Source organism: Stylophora pistillata, chromosome 9 (assembly GCF_964205215.1).
Source record: "Stylophora pistillata chromosome 9, jaStyPist1.2, whole genome shotgun sequence".
Classification (NCBI taxonomy): Eukaryota; Metazoa; Cnidaria; class Anthozoa; order Scleractinia; family Pocilloporidae; genus Stylophora; species Stylophora pistillata.
Genome location: NC_142527.1, coordinates 438,471 through 454,477, shown reverse-complemented (window position 1 = coordinate 454,477; position 16,007 = coordinate 438,471). Strand labels below are relative to the sequence as shown.

Below are 16,007 nucleotides of genomic sequence, written 5' to 3'. Positions count from 1 at the left end.
GAGGTTGGGTCGTTTGGGGTGACCGTCTCGGTTCTCCTCCATCCTAGCATTAGCACTGCACTGATGAGGCCCAGAAGGCCGAAACAGTACTGTCTGCAGTTAGTTATATATATATATATATATATATTTTTTTTTTTTTAGAATAATTATTATAGCGGCAATTCATGAGCTGAACAAGATTACGCTGAAAAATGTACATGCCGAATGTGAGTGAACTGTAAACATTTCCTCCAAAAATAGTGATATCTCTCAGTTGAAGTAATAAGGATCAGAAACGAACAAAGTCGAAGTCGGTTTTGGAAAAATACACTTACATTAATTAGCATCCTTTCGCGCATTGCTTGTTTGTGTTTAATTGAATTATTTTCTAAGAAAATCAAGAGGAATTTCCAGAATTTCCGATCTGCCGTATTGTAAGTGAATTTAGTGAATGAAGAAACAAAACTTTCCTCTCTATCTGGATAACAGATGCTTCAAGAGTGTGGCGAATAGAAATTACACTGTACCCTCCAAATAACTGACGAAACAAATAAAAAAAATGGCATTTAACGCAAGTGTTGTGTACCGAGAGATTCATCTGAGTCAAAACAGTTCCCTACCCAGCCCAAAGTTGCCTCCTTTCCACCTAGCTCAACAAAAGTGGAAGGTTCTGCTCTTCTGCGAAAGGTTTCGACCTTTCTTTATTCAATTATGACTAAAGTAGGAATGAATAATTTGTTTAATCGCTCGCTTTGGTCTTTCAAGAGCCCGTTAAATTAAGCAGATTCCTTTATCTGAGGAACGGGATACCTTCCTCCCTCAAAAGAAGGAAAGTTTCTTTTTCAAAAATTCACATATATCTTTCGACGTCTGTTTTCCCTTGAGACCTAAAACAAACTCTCATAAGAAATTTTCTTCGATGTTTTGCTAACAGGTTTATCCGTTTATCCAAATAGACATCGGAGGGGAAATACAAGCAACATTTTTAAAAATTAGATCTGTAAGAACAACAAACAGACTGGCGGAAATATTCTCGAGTTGTGTCTTTCCTGAGACGTTAACTATTTGCCAGCTAATTTCATAAGATGTTTGATAAGGAGAAACAGAAATTAAAATGTTTCAAACGACAGTTTTTTCAAGTTTGAACAAGAATTTTAGACCATCGTTTTCGATAAAGTTAAACCAATTCTAGTTAGTCATATCTGCAAATTTAGTTCGCATACAACAACCATGGAGAGAATTGTTAACTCTTTTGAGTGATTCCAAAATAATTGGGCTTAAATATGTGGAGAAAACAATGCTTAATCAAACTATGGCTCAATTCGTTAAGAAATTACATAAGAGTACTTTTCGCGATGACTTTTTTCTGTAAGTGATGAAAACACTATAATGAAACTCTTAAAGCGTTTAAACTAATTACTTGCTTCTTGGATCGATGACAAGTTAAGGTAAGACTTGCCAAAATAAAAACTGTTCATATACACTTGTGGAACCCAGTGAAAGTGTTTCAGAAAACTTTGGAAATTGCATGGTTCCTCGGCGAAAGGAACCATGCACCGTCTCTTCCCTCCCATGCGATCCAAGTGCCACTCTTACCCCCTTAGGAGCAGTAGCAGTTCTAGCCGTTTTCAGTGTAGAACAAAACGCTTTGGTTCTAGTTTCTTCCCAGCAATGGCGAAATTTAACTTATCATAAGGTCTAGTTATCTCTATTATAGTATTTTATTACCCTCTGAATTGTAAATTATTTATAATAGCCTGTAATTCCAGTCCTTCAAGAACAAATGTAATTTTATCTATTCCCGTAATATATATGTAAACACACTGTAATTCATAATTTTATGCCACCGTGTGTAGTTTTTAATAAACCATCATCATCATCACAACACACGCCCGAGAATCAGATCTGCAAGGGCAAATCGCATCGCTATGTAGAAGTTGTAGGACCGCATGGCGTACATATTTCTTTGGTTTTCGCTTATTTAATTTCCTCACTCACTTTAATGTGTTCTATAGTTTATTCAACTCCATCAATAGCGTCCGCAACCCCATCATTTAAAAACACATCAGTAAACATATGTTTGTGATTATTTACGCCCCCGAAGTACTTCAAGAATGCTTATCATTTGATAAAAATGACAATAACTTCAGTTAAGAAATAAATGAATTCTTAGATAACAAACCATCAGGTTGATAAAGGTAGACCTTTGCCTTGGCTTTATCTCTTTTCATTGTGAAATCGGTGGCAATCTTGGACTATCTCCTTGTATTCTTGAAAATTCTTAAAACGACTTAAAACTTCTAATCTGTCGGAAGGTCAAACATTTAGAATAGCGTGTTATAATCACTTTAACAGCTCCACAAAAAAACCGTTCTTAGCCTTAAGAGTCCTCAAGCTAGTGTTTATTTCAACTTCCACTCAAGTTGCACAGCTCTTGGAGTCACTCTACATCTGTGGTTGTTTACTGGAGCGCTAAAAAGAAATTAAACATTTAAATTACTTTTTAATTATTCCCTGAAAAAATTAGGCTTATTTGTCAACTGAAACTGCTAACAAGCTATCGTTTCAGAACATCATAAGACTGTTCTTATTTTAATGTCGCAGATCAGGCTAGTTTGAAATTCGAATTTTTTCCTGTCGCTTTCATACTTCGAGTGATTCGTTTGAGACAATGAAAATTTTTATCAACGCAGTAAGAACTTTATCTACGGAAGAAACACATAAGAAAAACAAAGTCTACGCGACTGAAAAATGATATATTTGTTTTGAAAGCCACAAATGGATTAGTGGTACCTCTCTGGGATTTAAAACTACAACAGAAACATACCGTTACGGAGTGAATTCCGGAAATAACAACGAAAAACCCTTTGCAGGTGATGCCGTAAAATGTACTCGAACTGTCTGCTGTGTACACTAGAATTTCGCTGTTATTAATTCTGTGTAAAAGCCATCTTTCAGCGAGATAAGAAGATTTATGTCAAGTATTTGAGATGGGGGAAAGTCAGAGTGATACACCAACTTGAACTCCCGACAAAACCAAACTCACGACAATTAGCGAGAGCAGCCAAATAGCACCTAAAAGTGGTCTTACAACCCTCCAACTGTCTAATCTCGACAATGAACTGTTTTAATTTAACACCAAAGACAAGAAGAGTAGTTCTGTCTTACTATTTATGTCGCGTGAGTTTCCTATCAAACGGAAACTGTTGGCCCTAATCCCATTATAACCGTCTGCCTCTCGAACGATAAAAACTAGAAATCGCGATTTATTTTACGATATGCGTAAAAGCTTCACAGCTGAGAATATTTTGAAGATTTGCAAAAGCAGTTGAAGTCTTTCTAACACATTTTAGTTACCCACTTTTCGCTTTGGAAGACGAGATTAATAGAAAATATATCATTCCCCGCAATGAATGCAAAGTAATCCTGCACGGCTATAATCCAGGCGCTATCAGAAACATTCTAAACATTCACGTGAACACGATATGTCAACAGCAGGTGAAGAGAAGTAGTATTTCTGAGAATTTGGGGTTTAAAACACGTCAACTACTTTGATTAAGAATTTCTTGCTATTAAGAGGATCAATGGAACGTGGAAATGATGTTGTCTGGGGCGGTCAAACGATGTCTTGGCAACCTAAGAATTCTTTTTTCCACTGCACTGAAAAGAAGAAAGAACCTGCAATGGAGAGTATCAATCATAATGTACAGTGAGAATAAAAAAGCTGACGGTACAGTCTTATCATTTGCTGAATTGCTTTGCAGAATTCAAGTGTTAACCCATCGTTCAGTTCTAAAACCATGGCTGACTCCATGGCAAAACAGTCAACGATGGCTGTTGTTTTGCCGGCAAGCTGTCAACGCACTGTTTTAAACGCAAAAAGTATTTTAAAAAGTTTGCTATTGCTTTATCAAACGATTGTTAAAGAATTAAATTTTTCAGCAATTTACATCATATATCGAATTATCGTTGATAACTTTATTTGGAGATATTCCACCTGACTGAGACCCAAGTCAACCATGGATGATGAACTTGATCCTTTAGTAGACATAAACCATTCATAAATAGCTCTCGAAGTTTTAAAAGCGACGTATGTGTTTGAAGTTTTTAAACACGAGCTTTCGTTAGATACTTTACCAAAATAATAATAGCAGTTTCAAACCTATATAACAGACAAAGGTGGAAAATCAGATGTCCTCGTGGCCACCTTACCGTGCGCTCTAGCTCCAAGATATCTAAATTGCGATTCTCTTCAAGAGATTAATCAACCAGGATGTTAACTGTTTAAAATGAATCTAAATTTAATAAAAAAAAGGATCAAACTGGAATGTCGAAAAAAAAAAAAAAAAAACCCGAGTCTTACCTTATCTCTGTCGACATAATTAATTTTAATGGAGAACATTTGTCTCACTATAGGTCTAAATAAACCGACAAACGTCCCAAAGAAGGCTAAAATTCTACGGCGTTTTATCGACTTCGTTACTATTTCTCACGCCGTAATTTTCGCTCAGGGCACGTATGGTCATGGTTAAACGGAAATTAGAAAGCTTTAGAAATATGTGTGAGATTGTGATTAAAGTCTAAAGCGACATATTCGACGCCCTTATAAGCCGGCTGAGTTGTCTGCTTGGAGAATGATGAAGATAATAGACGATTTCAAACAGTGCTAAAGAATATTTTATGCTTAAAATCAAATCTGTTTGATAAACAAAATAAATCGTTGCTTTCGTTCTAGAATTCTTAGATATGTTTAAACCTCGAGCGAGAGGGGTTGCAATTCTCGCCAAAGTTATTAAAAAAAATAAAACTCGGTAGATCACCTTTTGCTAGTTGAAGAATCACAACCAGATTTCAAAATGTAACTTGTATTGAAATACTTTAGTTCGAATCTTTGCGCATAGCAATGTTTTCTATGTAGGGAAGACTGATCAGCTGACCGGTTACAATGAGGAAAAGAGAACCAATAGCTCCTCGATCAGACGGTTACTTCCTTTGTTTGATTTTAGAATAGGTCAGTGACTAATTCTTGTCTGCTCATATGCCTTCAGCCCTTGTAATGCTATTCTAACCTCCAAACTCTTTCACTGCATTGTACAAGGATAATCACCATGTTTACCAGAGGAATTTAATCGTTATTGATGGAAAGTACAAGGAAGCGTACATGAGCGATTTGTTTTCCTCTGTTCGGATGTCGGGAGAAGTATCACGCAAGAAACTCAGTAAGGTGACACTTTTCAAAAGCAGTGGAAATAAAAAAGAATACTTTTTCACCTGCAGTAACCATGCTATGCTTATTCAAACACTTTGTTTTTCCTACTCTGGGTCAAAGAATATGATTAATTCACTCTACCACAGGGCCAACACGGTCTGATTGGGACAATTAATTAAAGGACGTTTACACAACAAAGTTATCAAAATCTTGTCGCTGTATTGTAATGAAGTTACATATGAAGCGTAAACGGGCATGATTGTACGCCCTCGCTTTGAACTGAATCGTTGTTAGCCCTGTAACAAGGCAATTTGCTCTTTAATAGACTACTACATTATGTGGTTTGGCGTCGGCGTCCCCGTCGATGTTAACTGTTTAAAGTGAATCTAAATTTCATAAAAAAAAAAAAAAAAGATCAAACTGGAATGTCGAAAAAAAAAAGCAGTGGAAATAAGAAAGATTACTTTTTCACCTGCAGTAACCATGCTTATTCAAGCCCTTTGTTTTTCCTACTCTACGGGGCCAACACCGTCTGATTGGGACAATTAAAGGACGTTTACACAACAAAATTATCAAAACCTTGTCGCTGTATTGTAGTGAAGTTACAAATGAAGCATAAAAACGGACAGATTGCACGCCTTCGTTTTGAACTGAATCGTTGTTAGCCCTGTAACAAAGCAATTTGCTCTTTAATAGATTACTACATTATGTGGTTTGGCGTACGGCGTCCGCGTCGTAACTATCAACAAAGACTGCACTGAATACTTCAAAATGCTGTCCCGTTTGATATAAAGTCAGATAAGATATCTTATGCATGCTTTTGTTTCTTGTGTCATTTCTTAACATTACAGCGACATGGTTCGTGGGAAACCGCTATAGCCTCGAAATTCTCTGCAGACAGGATTTCTGTTGTCCCGCAACAAACGTTTGCATATGGGAACACAAAGACTGTCTCCAATTTCCAATGGTCGTTGGATTAAGTCTGCAGAGACAAACATTTAAAGTAGAATTGGTCGCATACGTGAGACTTAAAACTCCAACCCTCGGGGCACACGGAAGATTTAGCCAAGAAGATAAGTTAACTGTCACAGTCAAAACCCACTGTTATGTGATTTGTGGATTTTCTCGGGAGAACATAAGTTTCCATCTGTTGACAAGTTCACTAGTCGTTGCTAAAAATGTCTTTGACAGGTCAAAAGCTCTAATTTTCGCTGATTCATACGAGAAGCGCACGTTGTTGGTGAACCCGTAGGTGTGTGTGTGTGTGTGTGTGTGTGTGTGTGTGTGTGTGTGTGTGTGTGTGTGTGTGTGTGTGTGTGTGAGCTAAAGCTGTTCCGTGCCCTAGGGGCATGCTTTGACCTTCCGTTAACTAGAACGGAATGAAAGTATAATTAAAAATCGCTGTAGCTCTCTAAACTGACTATGGTCTTAGAAAGCTTTGATAACGGTGAGTAGGTTTGAAAGGCCTACACGAACGAAACGGGCTGACTTGGAAAATTCCAGATTTTGTTGATTTAATTCTGATCTCTTGTCTGTAAACTAAGACTTTTAACGTGGAGGTTACCGCGGCAGGTCGAAAAAGTACCACAGTTTTTCCAAATACAGTCTTATTTGTAATTTGGTGATTCATACTGATTTGAGATGCGACTGGAACTGAATCCCGTTGTACGCTTATCCAAAAAGAAGATTTCTTTTTTTACAGTACAGCATTCAGACAAATTAATTCGGAATTCAAAAAACTTCTCAGACTTATTAAGACTGTCTAGTAGCGAAAAGATCAATAAATCATTTCAAGAATGTGAATATGGCTCTTTTTAACTTCTGCATCACATAATTAGGTTTAGGACAAACCACAAAGCTAAGAGGCTAAAACACATCTTTTCGTGTGGTAAAGTTAACCCAAAATGAACGGGATTGTACGTGGCTGAAGGCAGCAGTGTTATAACTGTCGTCAGTTACTTTTCTTTTCTTTTCAGAGTGTTTTGAGTTGAATTTCTTTTAAGTAATTTCTATCACAGACTTAATGACTGAAACACCTTATGAGAGGTCTCAGAGGATGCTTTCGAAAGCAATTTACTCCCACGACTTAGCTAAGGTACTAGCAATTTATTCCCACGACTTAGCTAAGGTGCAATCAAGTGAAGGTCAAAGATTTCCCTTACATTTAAATCAATTAGTTATGCAAATCGCACGATGATGGAAAAGCTGAATGAACTTGGACGTTAATGTCAAACTAATTGTTTCAGCCAGCCTCGCGCTGAAAGACAAAACCATAACTGTCCAGTTTCCTGAACACGTAAATGACACTTACTTGATAAATTACTTATGGCTCCACGAAGCGTTGATTGGCAAAGATTCGGCTTAGGGGAATTAAAAATATGCCCTTTGCGAAGTACAGAGGCCTGAAATAATATTTCTTTGACCTATCGCTTTGGATATCTTTGATTCTCAGTTGCGGTTGACGGGTTATTTTTTCAAGCTGGAATTAAAACCCTCTTCAATCGGACCCTCCTCATATTTTGAATACTCAGGTGCACATTGTATTCCTCGAGCGTGGAAAAGCCGGAAAAGAGTCATTAGTTTCTGAATGCTTATTTTAGATTCACTCCAAAAATTCTATTTCTAGATAGGAAAAAATTTTACTTTCCCTTCGATGTGTCCGAGTAGAGAGGCAAATAAAAAAGCAGGAGACAACAACGTTGGCGTTTTTATCGCTTGAGCAAGATTTATCTTGTAAGATTTCCTGAGTTCAAACGATAACCAATCGAATGCCCAGAGAAAACTCAATTCGCAATTGCTGCCTGCATACTTTGGCCATAACGTGGCTTTGAAGACAATTTTTTTTTGTGGGATCTTTACCACTGCACATCACTAGTGCTTATTGTTGACTTGGTATTTGGAACAATGGTGCAAAATTATTGCAAATTGTCTCGATATTCCAGCGTTCCTTTACTATCAAGTGCATTAGCGTCTAAAATGCGCAAATTGATAGCATGCCAAGTCTGTGATGTTGCTGGTGAAAATTGATTTTTCCCGCTTCTGGTGAAACGTCAAATCTTCAAAGCTCTAAACATCATTTTTGAAACATTGGACCAACGACCACACGCGAACTCGTATCTACTTTAAATTGTGGCGCCAAAAGGCTAATGAAAGTATAAACACTGGTAAGCAGAAATTAACAATTGAACATATGTCAGAGGAGGTTTAGGTCAAGAAAGATAAGAGAACTGAAGGCGATGAGAGACGTATTATACGGCTTCCTCTGGTCAACACTCACACATGTGAAAACACTCGGGTGGGATTCTGGGACAGATTCCCACCGACAGAGAGCTGTTTGAAAACAATAGCACCTACAAGCTGAAAGAATCGGTTGTATACTTTTGGCTTAACCCATCCAGCAGCTGTCTGCGTTGAAATTCCCAAACATATCTTACGGAGAGTTTTGACGGCGATTTCGCCAGATTTATTGTTGGAACCTTGCAGGCGGAATATCGAGACTTTGGAGGCGTTCTAACATGGATGATCACGATGTTCCCAAGACCGAAATCGAAGAAGAAAGCAGTTCTCCTACAAACAAGCAAAATTTTAGAAGTGTCTGCCGGAGAAGGAGAGCCAACCCTAAAACGGCGACAAGTAGAAAGGAACGACGACGAACGCAGAACATAAACGCTGCGTTTGATGATTTGAGGAAGCACATACCAAATGTTCCCTCCGACACTAAGTTATCGAAAATTAAAACACTGAAACTCGCGATGAGCTACATTCATCATTTGGAGAATCAACTGGAAGATGAAAGCCAAGGCCAGGAAATTGTTACGCCTCCTGACGAATCAGGCCGCAAAACAGACAACAACGACGACACTGATAGCAATGACGGCAACAGCTCTGATCGATTAGTTTCTTCACCAAAGGTAAATAATAATAGTATCTTGAATAATAGGGGTTAACTGTGAGCTAGAAATACTAAAATGCAATTTTCGAGTGGAGTTTCCTGCTTATGTCATTATTGCTTAATTGCTTTATATTTTAATAGCAATCCTAAGTACTTAAACAACTGACTTCGGTCAACGAACGTGTGGTTTTTACCACCATGAGAATGCAATGAACATACCTTCCCTCCAACACAGTGGGTTAATTTTGCAAGAAGGAAATTTATGGCGTTGAATCTCAACAAATTTGAGCAATAATACTTTTCCAAATGTGTTACAATACCATTGTAATTCTCTATGGGGTTCCAGCTCTTTTCTTCATTAAAAGTAGAGTTAATTACGAACAGATTGTTTGATTAATTTTAGTTCATTTCTTACTGCAACATGCAAGTTAGCCAATTTTAGTTGCGGTAGGGAAACGGAAGAGTGATAAATCCATACATCAAAAGTGATGGAAGAGTTTTTTTCGCTTTGCTATGAACCTCGGATTAAGTAGAGTTTTTTTTTCTGGAATTTGCTTTATGATACAGAATTGTGACGAAAAGCAGAGATTTTGTTCCCCGTCGCGTCGAAGCTCCAGAACAGGATGGCCACAACACGTATGGGCTTTGGAGCTCGTGGGAAGCCTCAAACAACAATCGGTAGCGTAATGATAAATTACATCTGGCGCGTCTTTCTGCACAAAAAATATTGAAAAGTGTGTTTATCCACATTTTGTGACTAAGTTGAGCCCAAACTGAGATCTATTACACGGATTGATTGAGAACGTGCTTAGCAAACATGGAGTGATTCCGCACAAGAATCCAATACCTTCATCAGACGGGGCACTTGGGAACAATGGCTTGAGAAGCGAAAGGATTCTGTCATGTTGCCATTGAGAAATTTGTTACTACTTTTCTTTAATCGTGGAAAATTTTAGGAAATTAACAGGGAATTGAATCTACGTTGAGGCCTAGATATTCTGTAGAGAGTTGCATTGTAAATAATGATGGGTACGACTCATAGGTGGTTGTTGAATACCTATGGAAGTAGTTTGGAAGGGTCGATTCTCGAAGATCTCAAGAATAGTTGTGTAATAATTTAGATATTTACGTTGAGTCATAAGGTGTCTAGCCTATGTACAAATTAAAAACTCATCACTTAACTTCCTTACGATAATAAATGTATGATGAATAAGAAAGTAGTTAAGAAACTTACTGCAGAACACGGAAGGAGTTTTGGTGTATTCAGGGTGATTTTTCAGGCTGTGCAAAGTGATTTCCATCTTGTATCCTTCGTACCAGTGCGAAAGAGTGGTTTTCTCATGTTCAAAAATAAACGCGTATTATGTTAACGATTTTCTTAATAGTAGTGGTCCTGTCTTATTTTAAAAGCGCAGTGATGATAAACAGAGGACTTTGGGTTTAGTGTCCAAGTGCTCTGACAAGCTCCAGAAATCGAACAAAATGTCCACCTGTCATATTCACTTCCTTGCACGACGACCGTTCTCCAGAGTTTTATCTCGTGTTATTTGAACAAACACTGTTGTTTGGACTTCTAAAGTGCTCTTAAATGCCTTTGGACACTGTGGAAGCGAAGGCAAGACGAAAAAACTGGGAAATTTTGAGGTCTTGTACGTGTGCAGTGTCACTGTGGAAGGAATAGTGAAAGTTCGACTCAGACGGCCGCTTAACCGTAACTATTTGCTTTCTATTTTCTTCTTTTCCCGCTTTGTTAGTCGTTTAGTCCTGTGCTTTATACGAAACTATACTGCAGTTCCTTACGCTCTGATATCACTCCTAGAAATTGGGCCAAAGAAAAGATTTGCGGAGATACATATGCAATCGCAATGATCATGATGGACTCTTACAAACTGAAACAGATCATTTCTGTTATGAAATTAATCCAAGAAAGCAAAACAAAGTGTTTAACGGAAATGCTTTACAAATCAACTTTGTGAAACTGGAATGACTGAGTATCTAATTTAGCTTGTTATAGACGGAGAGAATGAATATATCGCGCTTTAAAAGCTGGCTTTGCCGAGCTAGCAAGCCACAAAATTGGTCGCCTAAACCGACTTTGTTCTTCGTATCATTGACGTTTTGGAGAAAATTATTTGATATTAATTAACCATAGTGAAAACAAAACTTAGACCTTATTTTTGGATATGTGATTAATGGAGTAGAATGTCCAACCTTTCCGAAATATCTAAAGCATTGGTTGTCTGTGATAAGTTTCTCGTTTGGCCGTCAAAAGCATTTAGAACGCAATGTCCAAATGCTGGTTGTTTCATCGGCATTTGTGCAAGTGAACCAGCCATTCTGTAGCAGACGTTTGCTTAAAGGCATTAATTGAAGCTGGACAACTTTCGTGAGACACAAGACGTAATATTTGCTAATAGTTAAGGCGTTTGGTCCAGAGAAAGGAGATAACAATCACATTAGCTACCCAAACAATGACAAAACTCGTTCGCGGAAAACATTATGGTCAATAGAGCGGCCAAATATTTTGTTCTTCAAACTGAGGATTATCGTGGAACAAGGCAAAATCATTTGTTTCTCAATCTTGAGAACTGGGTGATGTTTTAAATACGCTTTGTAAACCTAAAAATGCTTCATCATAGGGCGGAGTCGAGCTATGAATTATGATCAACTGGGGGTGGGACGTTGTGGTATCATAAAGAATGCTTTAATTAGCTTCATAAACAACTGTAAACAACTCTGTAGTTAGGGCCATTTTCCACCATGGGAAGTCGAGCCACAAAACACTTTCAACTTCCGTGAGAAACTCATGTCTCAGATGGTTTGTACTGGCATCCAACACAACTAAAACGTATCACATTAACACGATGTTGTTGGCTTTACTTTGGCGAAGCCTCGATCTTCCTCGAGACTGATTTTCTTTGAACCTATAACCTTTTGCGTGCAAATTCAAAGACAAACCAGTTTATATTTTGTCTACGTAGCACTCATCATGTTGTTACAAATTTAGTCTACTAATTACATAATGAAAACAATAAGTCTAAAATTATGTCGCGGGGTCTTTGTGGTCAACTGAAAAAGTTTAGTTAAGGAAAATTTGGCTCATTATCTGCATAAACCGAGTTCTAAATGTAAAATTTGTTTTGTTTGCAAGAGGATGCACAAAATGACCATTCTGTTATTGCAAGGTTAACTACAACAAATTACAACGGAAATTTCACTTATTCTCCAAGAGTAATGGAGTGTCTAAATTCTAATTAGCAATTCATGATTAGAATTGTCAACTGCTAACTTCTTTATTAATTCCAAGAAGATGCGTTTTTTGTGCCCTAAACGCTATTTTCAATTCCATTTTCCGTAACAAAAGCTAAATTTTGCTTCTAGTTAAGGAAAATATATTCGTGATTTTTGCAAACCACAACTTAATCGACATGAAAGGTGCTAGACAACCACAGGAACTATACTGGTGACAACTACAAGGCGTACGGCTTATTCATTCCCACCGGATAAACATAATTGAACACAGTAAAAATGCATTGACCTACTGACTGTGTGTGGAACTGTTGACTTTTTCTCTGAACGTCGATTATTAGAATATTGATTATTTCATTTCAGATTAAAACTACCACATTTTTCCACATGAAGAGAAATCAAATAGAAAAGCAAGCCATGTGCATGAGAGTTCAGTAAAAAATGATTAAGACAGATTTTCCTTATGTGCTATGACAAACAACAGTGTACTGTCTCAGAACACAATCTCTTCTCTCGAAGACTAAGAAAACCTTCATTTCCCTGCACGACAACATGCATCATCTATAACTTCATTACAAAACCCAGCTCTCGTTTCCATATCTTGACAAAGAAATTTATCTTGGTTATGGCCATTATAATACACACATAGGAGATTTCAGTGTTGCTAATTTACAGTGCTTGAAATTTAGGTCCGTATGAAATTTGCACAGGTTTCTTTAGTTCATTTGCTTTTATTTTAGAAATGTGAAGGTTCAGTTGTTTATTGAGTCGTTATCCTCAAGAGAAGAATACAAACAGCACCAAGAATAACTGTTGAAGATTTGGAAAGAACGTTGAGATTTTTATTGTAGGTGAAAGAAATAGAAAAAGCTGAGTCGTCTGAGATACATCTCATCTCTAAGTGAAAATATATTAACCAGTGTTGTATTTACAAGAAGGATTAACTATTCCTAGGAGTACGAGAACGATTTTCCGCTGTCATTGCCTACACTTTGTTCATAATTCCAAGATTTTTGCTGTTTTTCTGTTAGATGCATTTTTATCTTGTGGGCAGGTTTAAAAGCTGTTATGATATTGTAAAACCGTCCCTGGAATATATATGAGAATCCTTCAGCGGTTAATCAGCAACGGTTCTCCGGTCAAGAAGATCACACGGAATTGTTCTTGGCAGCTAAATGTGGGCAACACGAACAGACTCGTAAAAACATTTCTGTATAATCTTTTGAGAAAACAGAGACTTTGCCAGAATTTAAAAGCTCCCAGCTCTTATTGTTTTAAAGCCGTACTTTAAAAACCAAGGAACGAATTGGAAAATCTCACCGCTTTTGATCACAGAGAAAACTCTAGGTAAATCGAGTATGTCCTTGAAAGAACACTCAGTTCATAATCTTGCCAAGAATCGCTTTGAGAAACAAAGAGCTATCATTATCACAAAACGAAATGATCCATGGGATTAGTAGGAATTCCTAAATCTTCGAACAAAAGACATTTTCATTTGTGAAGTATGTTCTCGGTTCCTTCCATCGAGTTTACGAAGATTTAGCCACAAGAAACCCAAAAGACGATTAATACAAGACAAACAGTGTCGAGACACTGAAGAAGCTTTCTGTTAAGGGGCGGGACTGAATGAAAACATTCTGATAAATGACAATACAAGAGTATCCATTTTTCGATTATGCTGAAAGAATTTGAATTCGAAGATGGCGGTCCATTATCATTTGAATTTAGCAACTATGTTGGTCTGCTGTTTGTTTTTCAAGTCCTCTGGGTCACTTGCATGCAACCCTTCAGCTCGACATTAAAAGTCTATTAAGAAAACCGAAGGACATAAACAAATCCTTCACTAATCAAAACTTAGACCTACCTCAAGTCTGCCGTGTCTAATATAATTAAAAATACCACCCAGCATTTATTGCGATTTCTTTTTCTGGCTTTCATTCCAGCTTCCTCAAAACAATCTTTTAGCTTATCGACGAAATTTGCCAGAGTGTAACCCTAGAGTTGTGACCTCAGGTCGTCTGGTATCTCCCGAAGAATCTTGATATCGAAAATTATTGCACGGACGAACACGATACACGAAAAACTTCGTGTTAAGTTGAAGCTTAAAGTTTGACCTAGTTTTCATTGGTGGTTAGATCTAAATTGCTGTTGCAGAGGTTTGAAAATTAAAATCTGATATTTCATTACTGGGTTCGACAAAATGTTGATCAATCTATATGATGGTTTGGTGTTTGTCTGCATCATGGACCTTTCGACTGAACTTATGTCTGTGAAGACATTAGTCAATTTGTCAGCTGTGGTGTCAAAAGAAGAAAGATGCTTCCATTCAATGGATAATTTATCATATCTGAGATTATCCGACGAAAAGCAGAGCCACCACCATAAACATCAAAGATCGATAATTAACTTTGAACTCGATGAGTTTCTTCTTGTTGTTATTTTCAGGTTTGAATTTTGAAAATCAAACAAATTATTTTTACTGGATATACTTCTTTCATGAGAGATAAACGATCCCTGAAAGTGCAAAAAAAATATGTGGCGAGGTTATACATTGTCTAACCTCTGTCTGTTTTCTTGAGAAGTCGTTGATAGCATTTGGAACGAAATGCTTTTAAATCTATTTTTGATCACTATACTTTGAGAAGGGTCGTACTATCTTCTTGCCCCGGAATTTACATTGGAAACCACATGCAGTCATTTGTGGTTAACGAAGTTATTTTAGAGAGATAAGAACTGAAAGTTTCCTTTATGTTGTTTTCGGAATGACTCCTGGTGCAAAAAGATTACAAAACTTTAGTAGACAAGCTTCAAATTCGCCGTTTGTTTCCATCAGCAACACTACGTAAAAGCCGATTATCAGGTTAGTTACGTACTCAGCTCAGCGCTTCTGAGTTTCGTTTTACGGGCGGTAATGGACTCAAAACCATCAAAAGCTTATTATTCGAGGTCACTGTTAAAGCAATGTTGTTGTTATGTGTCGCTGAAGTTATTCAAATATGGCAAGAAATCTCGCAAAATCATCTCAAATCAAATGGACTTGATCGGCAAAATTTTCCCGCGCTTATAGTGGTTTCAAGTTGTACTCATTTTCTTTTAGTTCTTTCTGCTAATTGACCATTGTAGTTACTTAATGCTTAGGTTTCGGTTTAATAGAGAAGCGTTTAAACATGGTGGCTTTAATAAGAGCTGTTTAGCGAGGAAAATTTATTCAAATTACCCGTCACTCGTTGATGGATCCATCTTCTCGGGTTGAAAATTTCGTGACCTCTCGTCCTTTCAGACGATTTCGGACATTTGTCTGATTTTGAACGCTATCGTCTGATTTCGGGCGATTGCGTCTTGTTTCGAACGCTTTCGTTTGATTTCGGAGGCGATCGTCCGACTTTGAAGGGAATGCATGTAGTACGGTGCCAGTGAGGGCGAATATCGCGCATATTTATTTACGGGGAGTGTGTGACAGAAGTATGCGAAGCGGAACGGAATTGGTGCGTTCTCGTGTTGCTGCTTCTATTTTCTTCAATAAATGATAAAATTCCATTGTCGTCTAAATATCTAATAAACTTAGATAAATATTCGCCAATCATTCCGACTCTTCGTCATCAGAAAAATAATTTAAATTGTCAGCCATTTTTTTTTTAAACTTCAATCCAATTCGTCGCTTACGTGATGCGAGAAAAC

The 16,007-nt window shown here is 37.4% G+C and overlaps 1 protein-coding gene and 1 long non-coding RNA gene across 2 annotated transcripts; one reads left to right on the top strand and one right to left on the bottom strand.

The window, feature by feature from the left end:
• Nucleotides 1-8,311: 8,311 nt before the first annotated feature.
• On the top strand, nucleotides 8,312-10,450 carry LOC111333951 (heart- and neural crest derivatives-expressed protein 2). Its single transcript, XM_022939612.2, has 2 exons — nucleotides 8,312-9,099; nucleotides 9,648-10,450. Exons 1-2 carry the CDS (start codon nucleotides 8,704-8,706, stop codon nucleotides 9,765-9,767), a joined length of 516 nt encoding a protein of 171 aa, XP_022795347.1. The 5' UTR covers nucleotides 8,312-8,703; the 3' UTR covers nucleotides 9,768-10,450.
• On the bottom strand, nucleotides 9,998-15,525 carry LOC148722728 (uncharacterized). The gene is made up of 2 exons (XR_015992030.1): nucleotides 14,194-15,525; nucleotides 9,998-10,746 (listed from the first exon to the last, which is right to left on the bottom strand). It is a non-coding gene; the product is annotated as an uncharacterized LOC148722728 (long non-coding RNA).
• Nucleotides 15,526-16,007: the final 482 nt, after the last annotated feature.

Coding starts and splice junctions, on each gene's coding strand:
- LOC111333951 (XM_022939612.2), top strand. CDS start 8,704: ATGGATGATCACGATGTTCCCAAGACCGAAATCGAAGAAGAAAGCAGT. Junction 9,100..9,647: donor GATTAGTTTCTTCACCAAAG/GTAAATAATAAT, acceptor TTTATGATACAG/AATTGTGACGAAAAGCAGAG.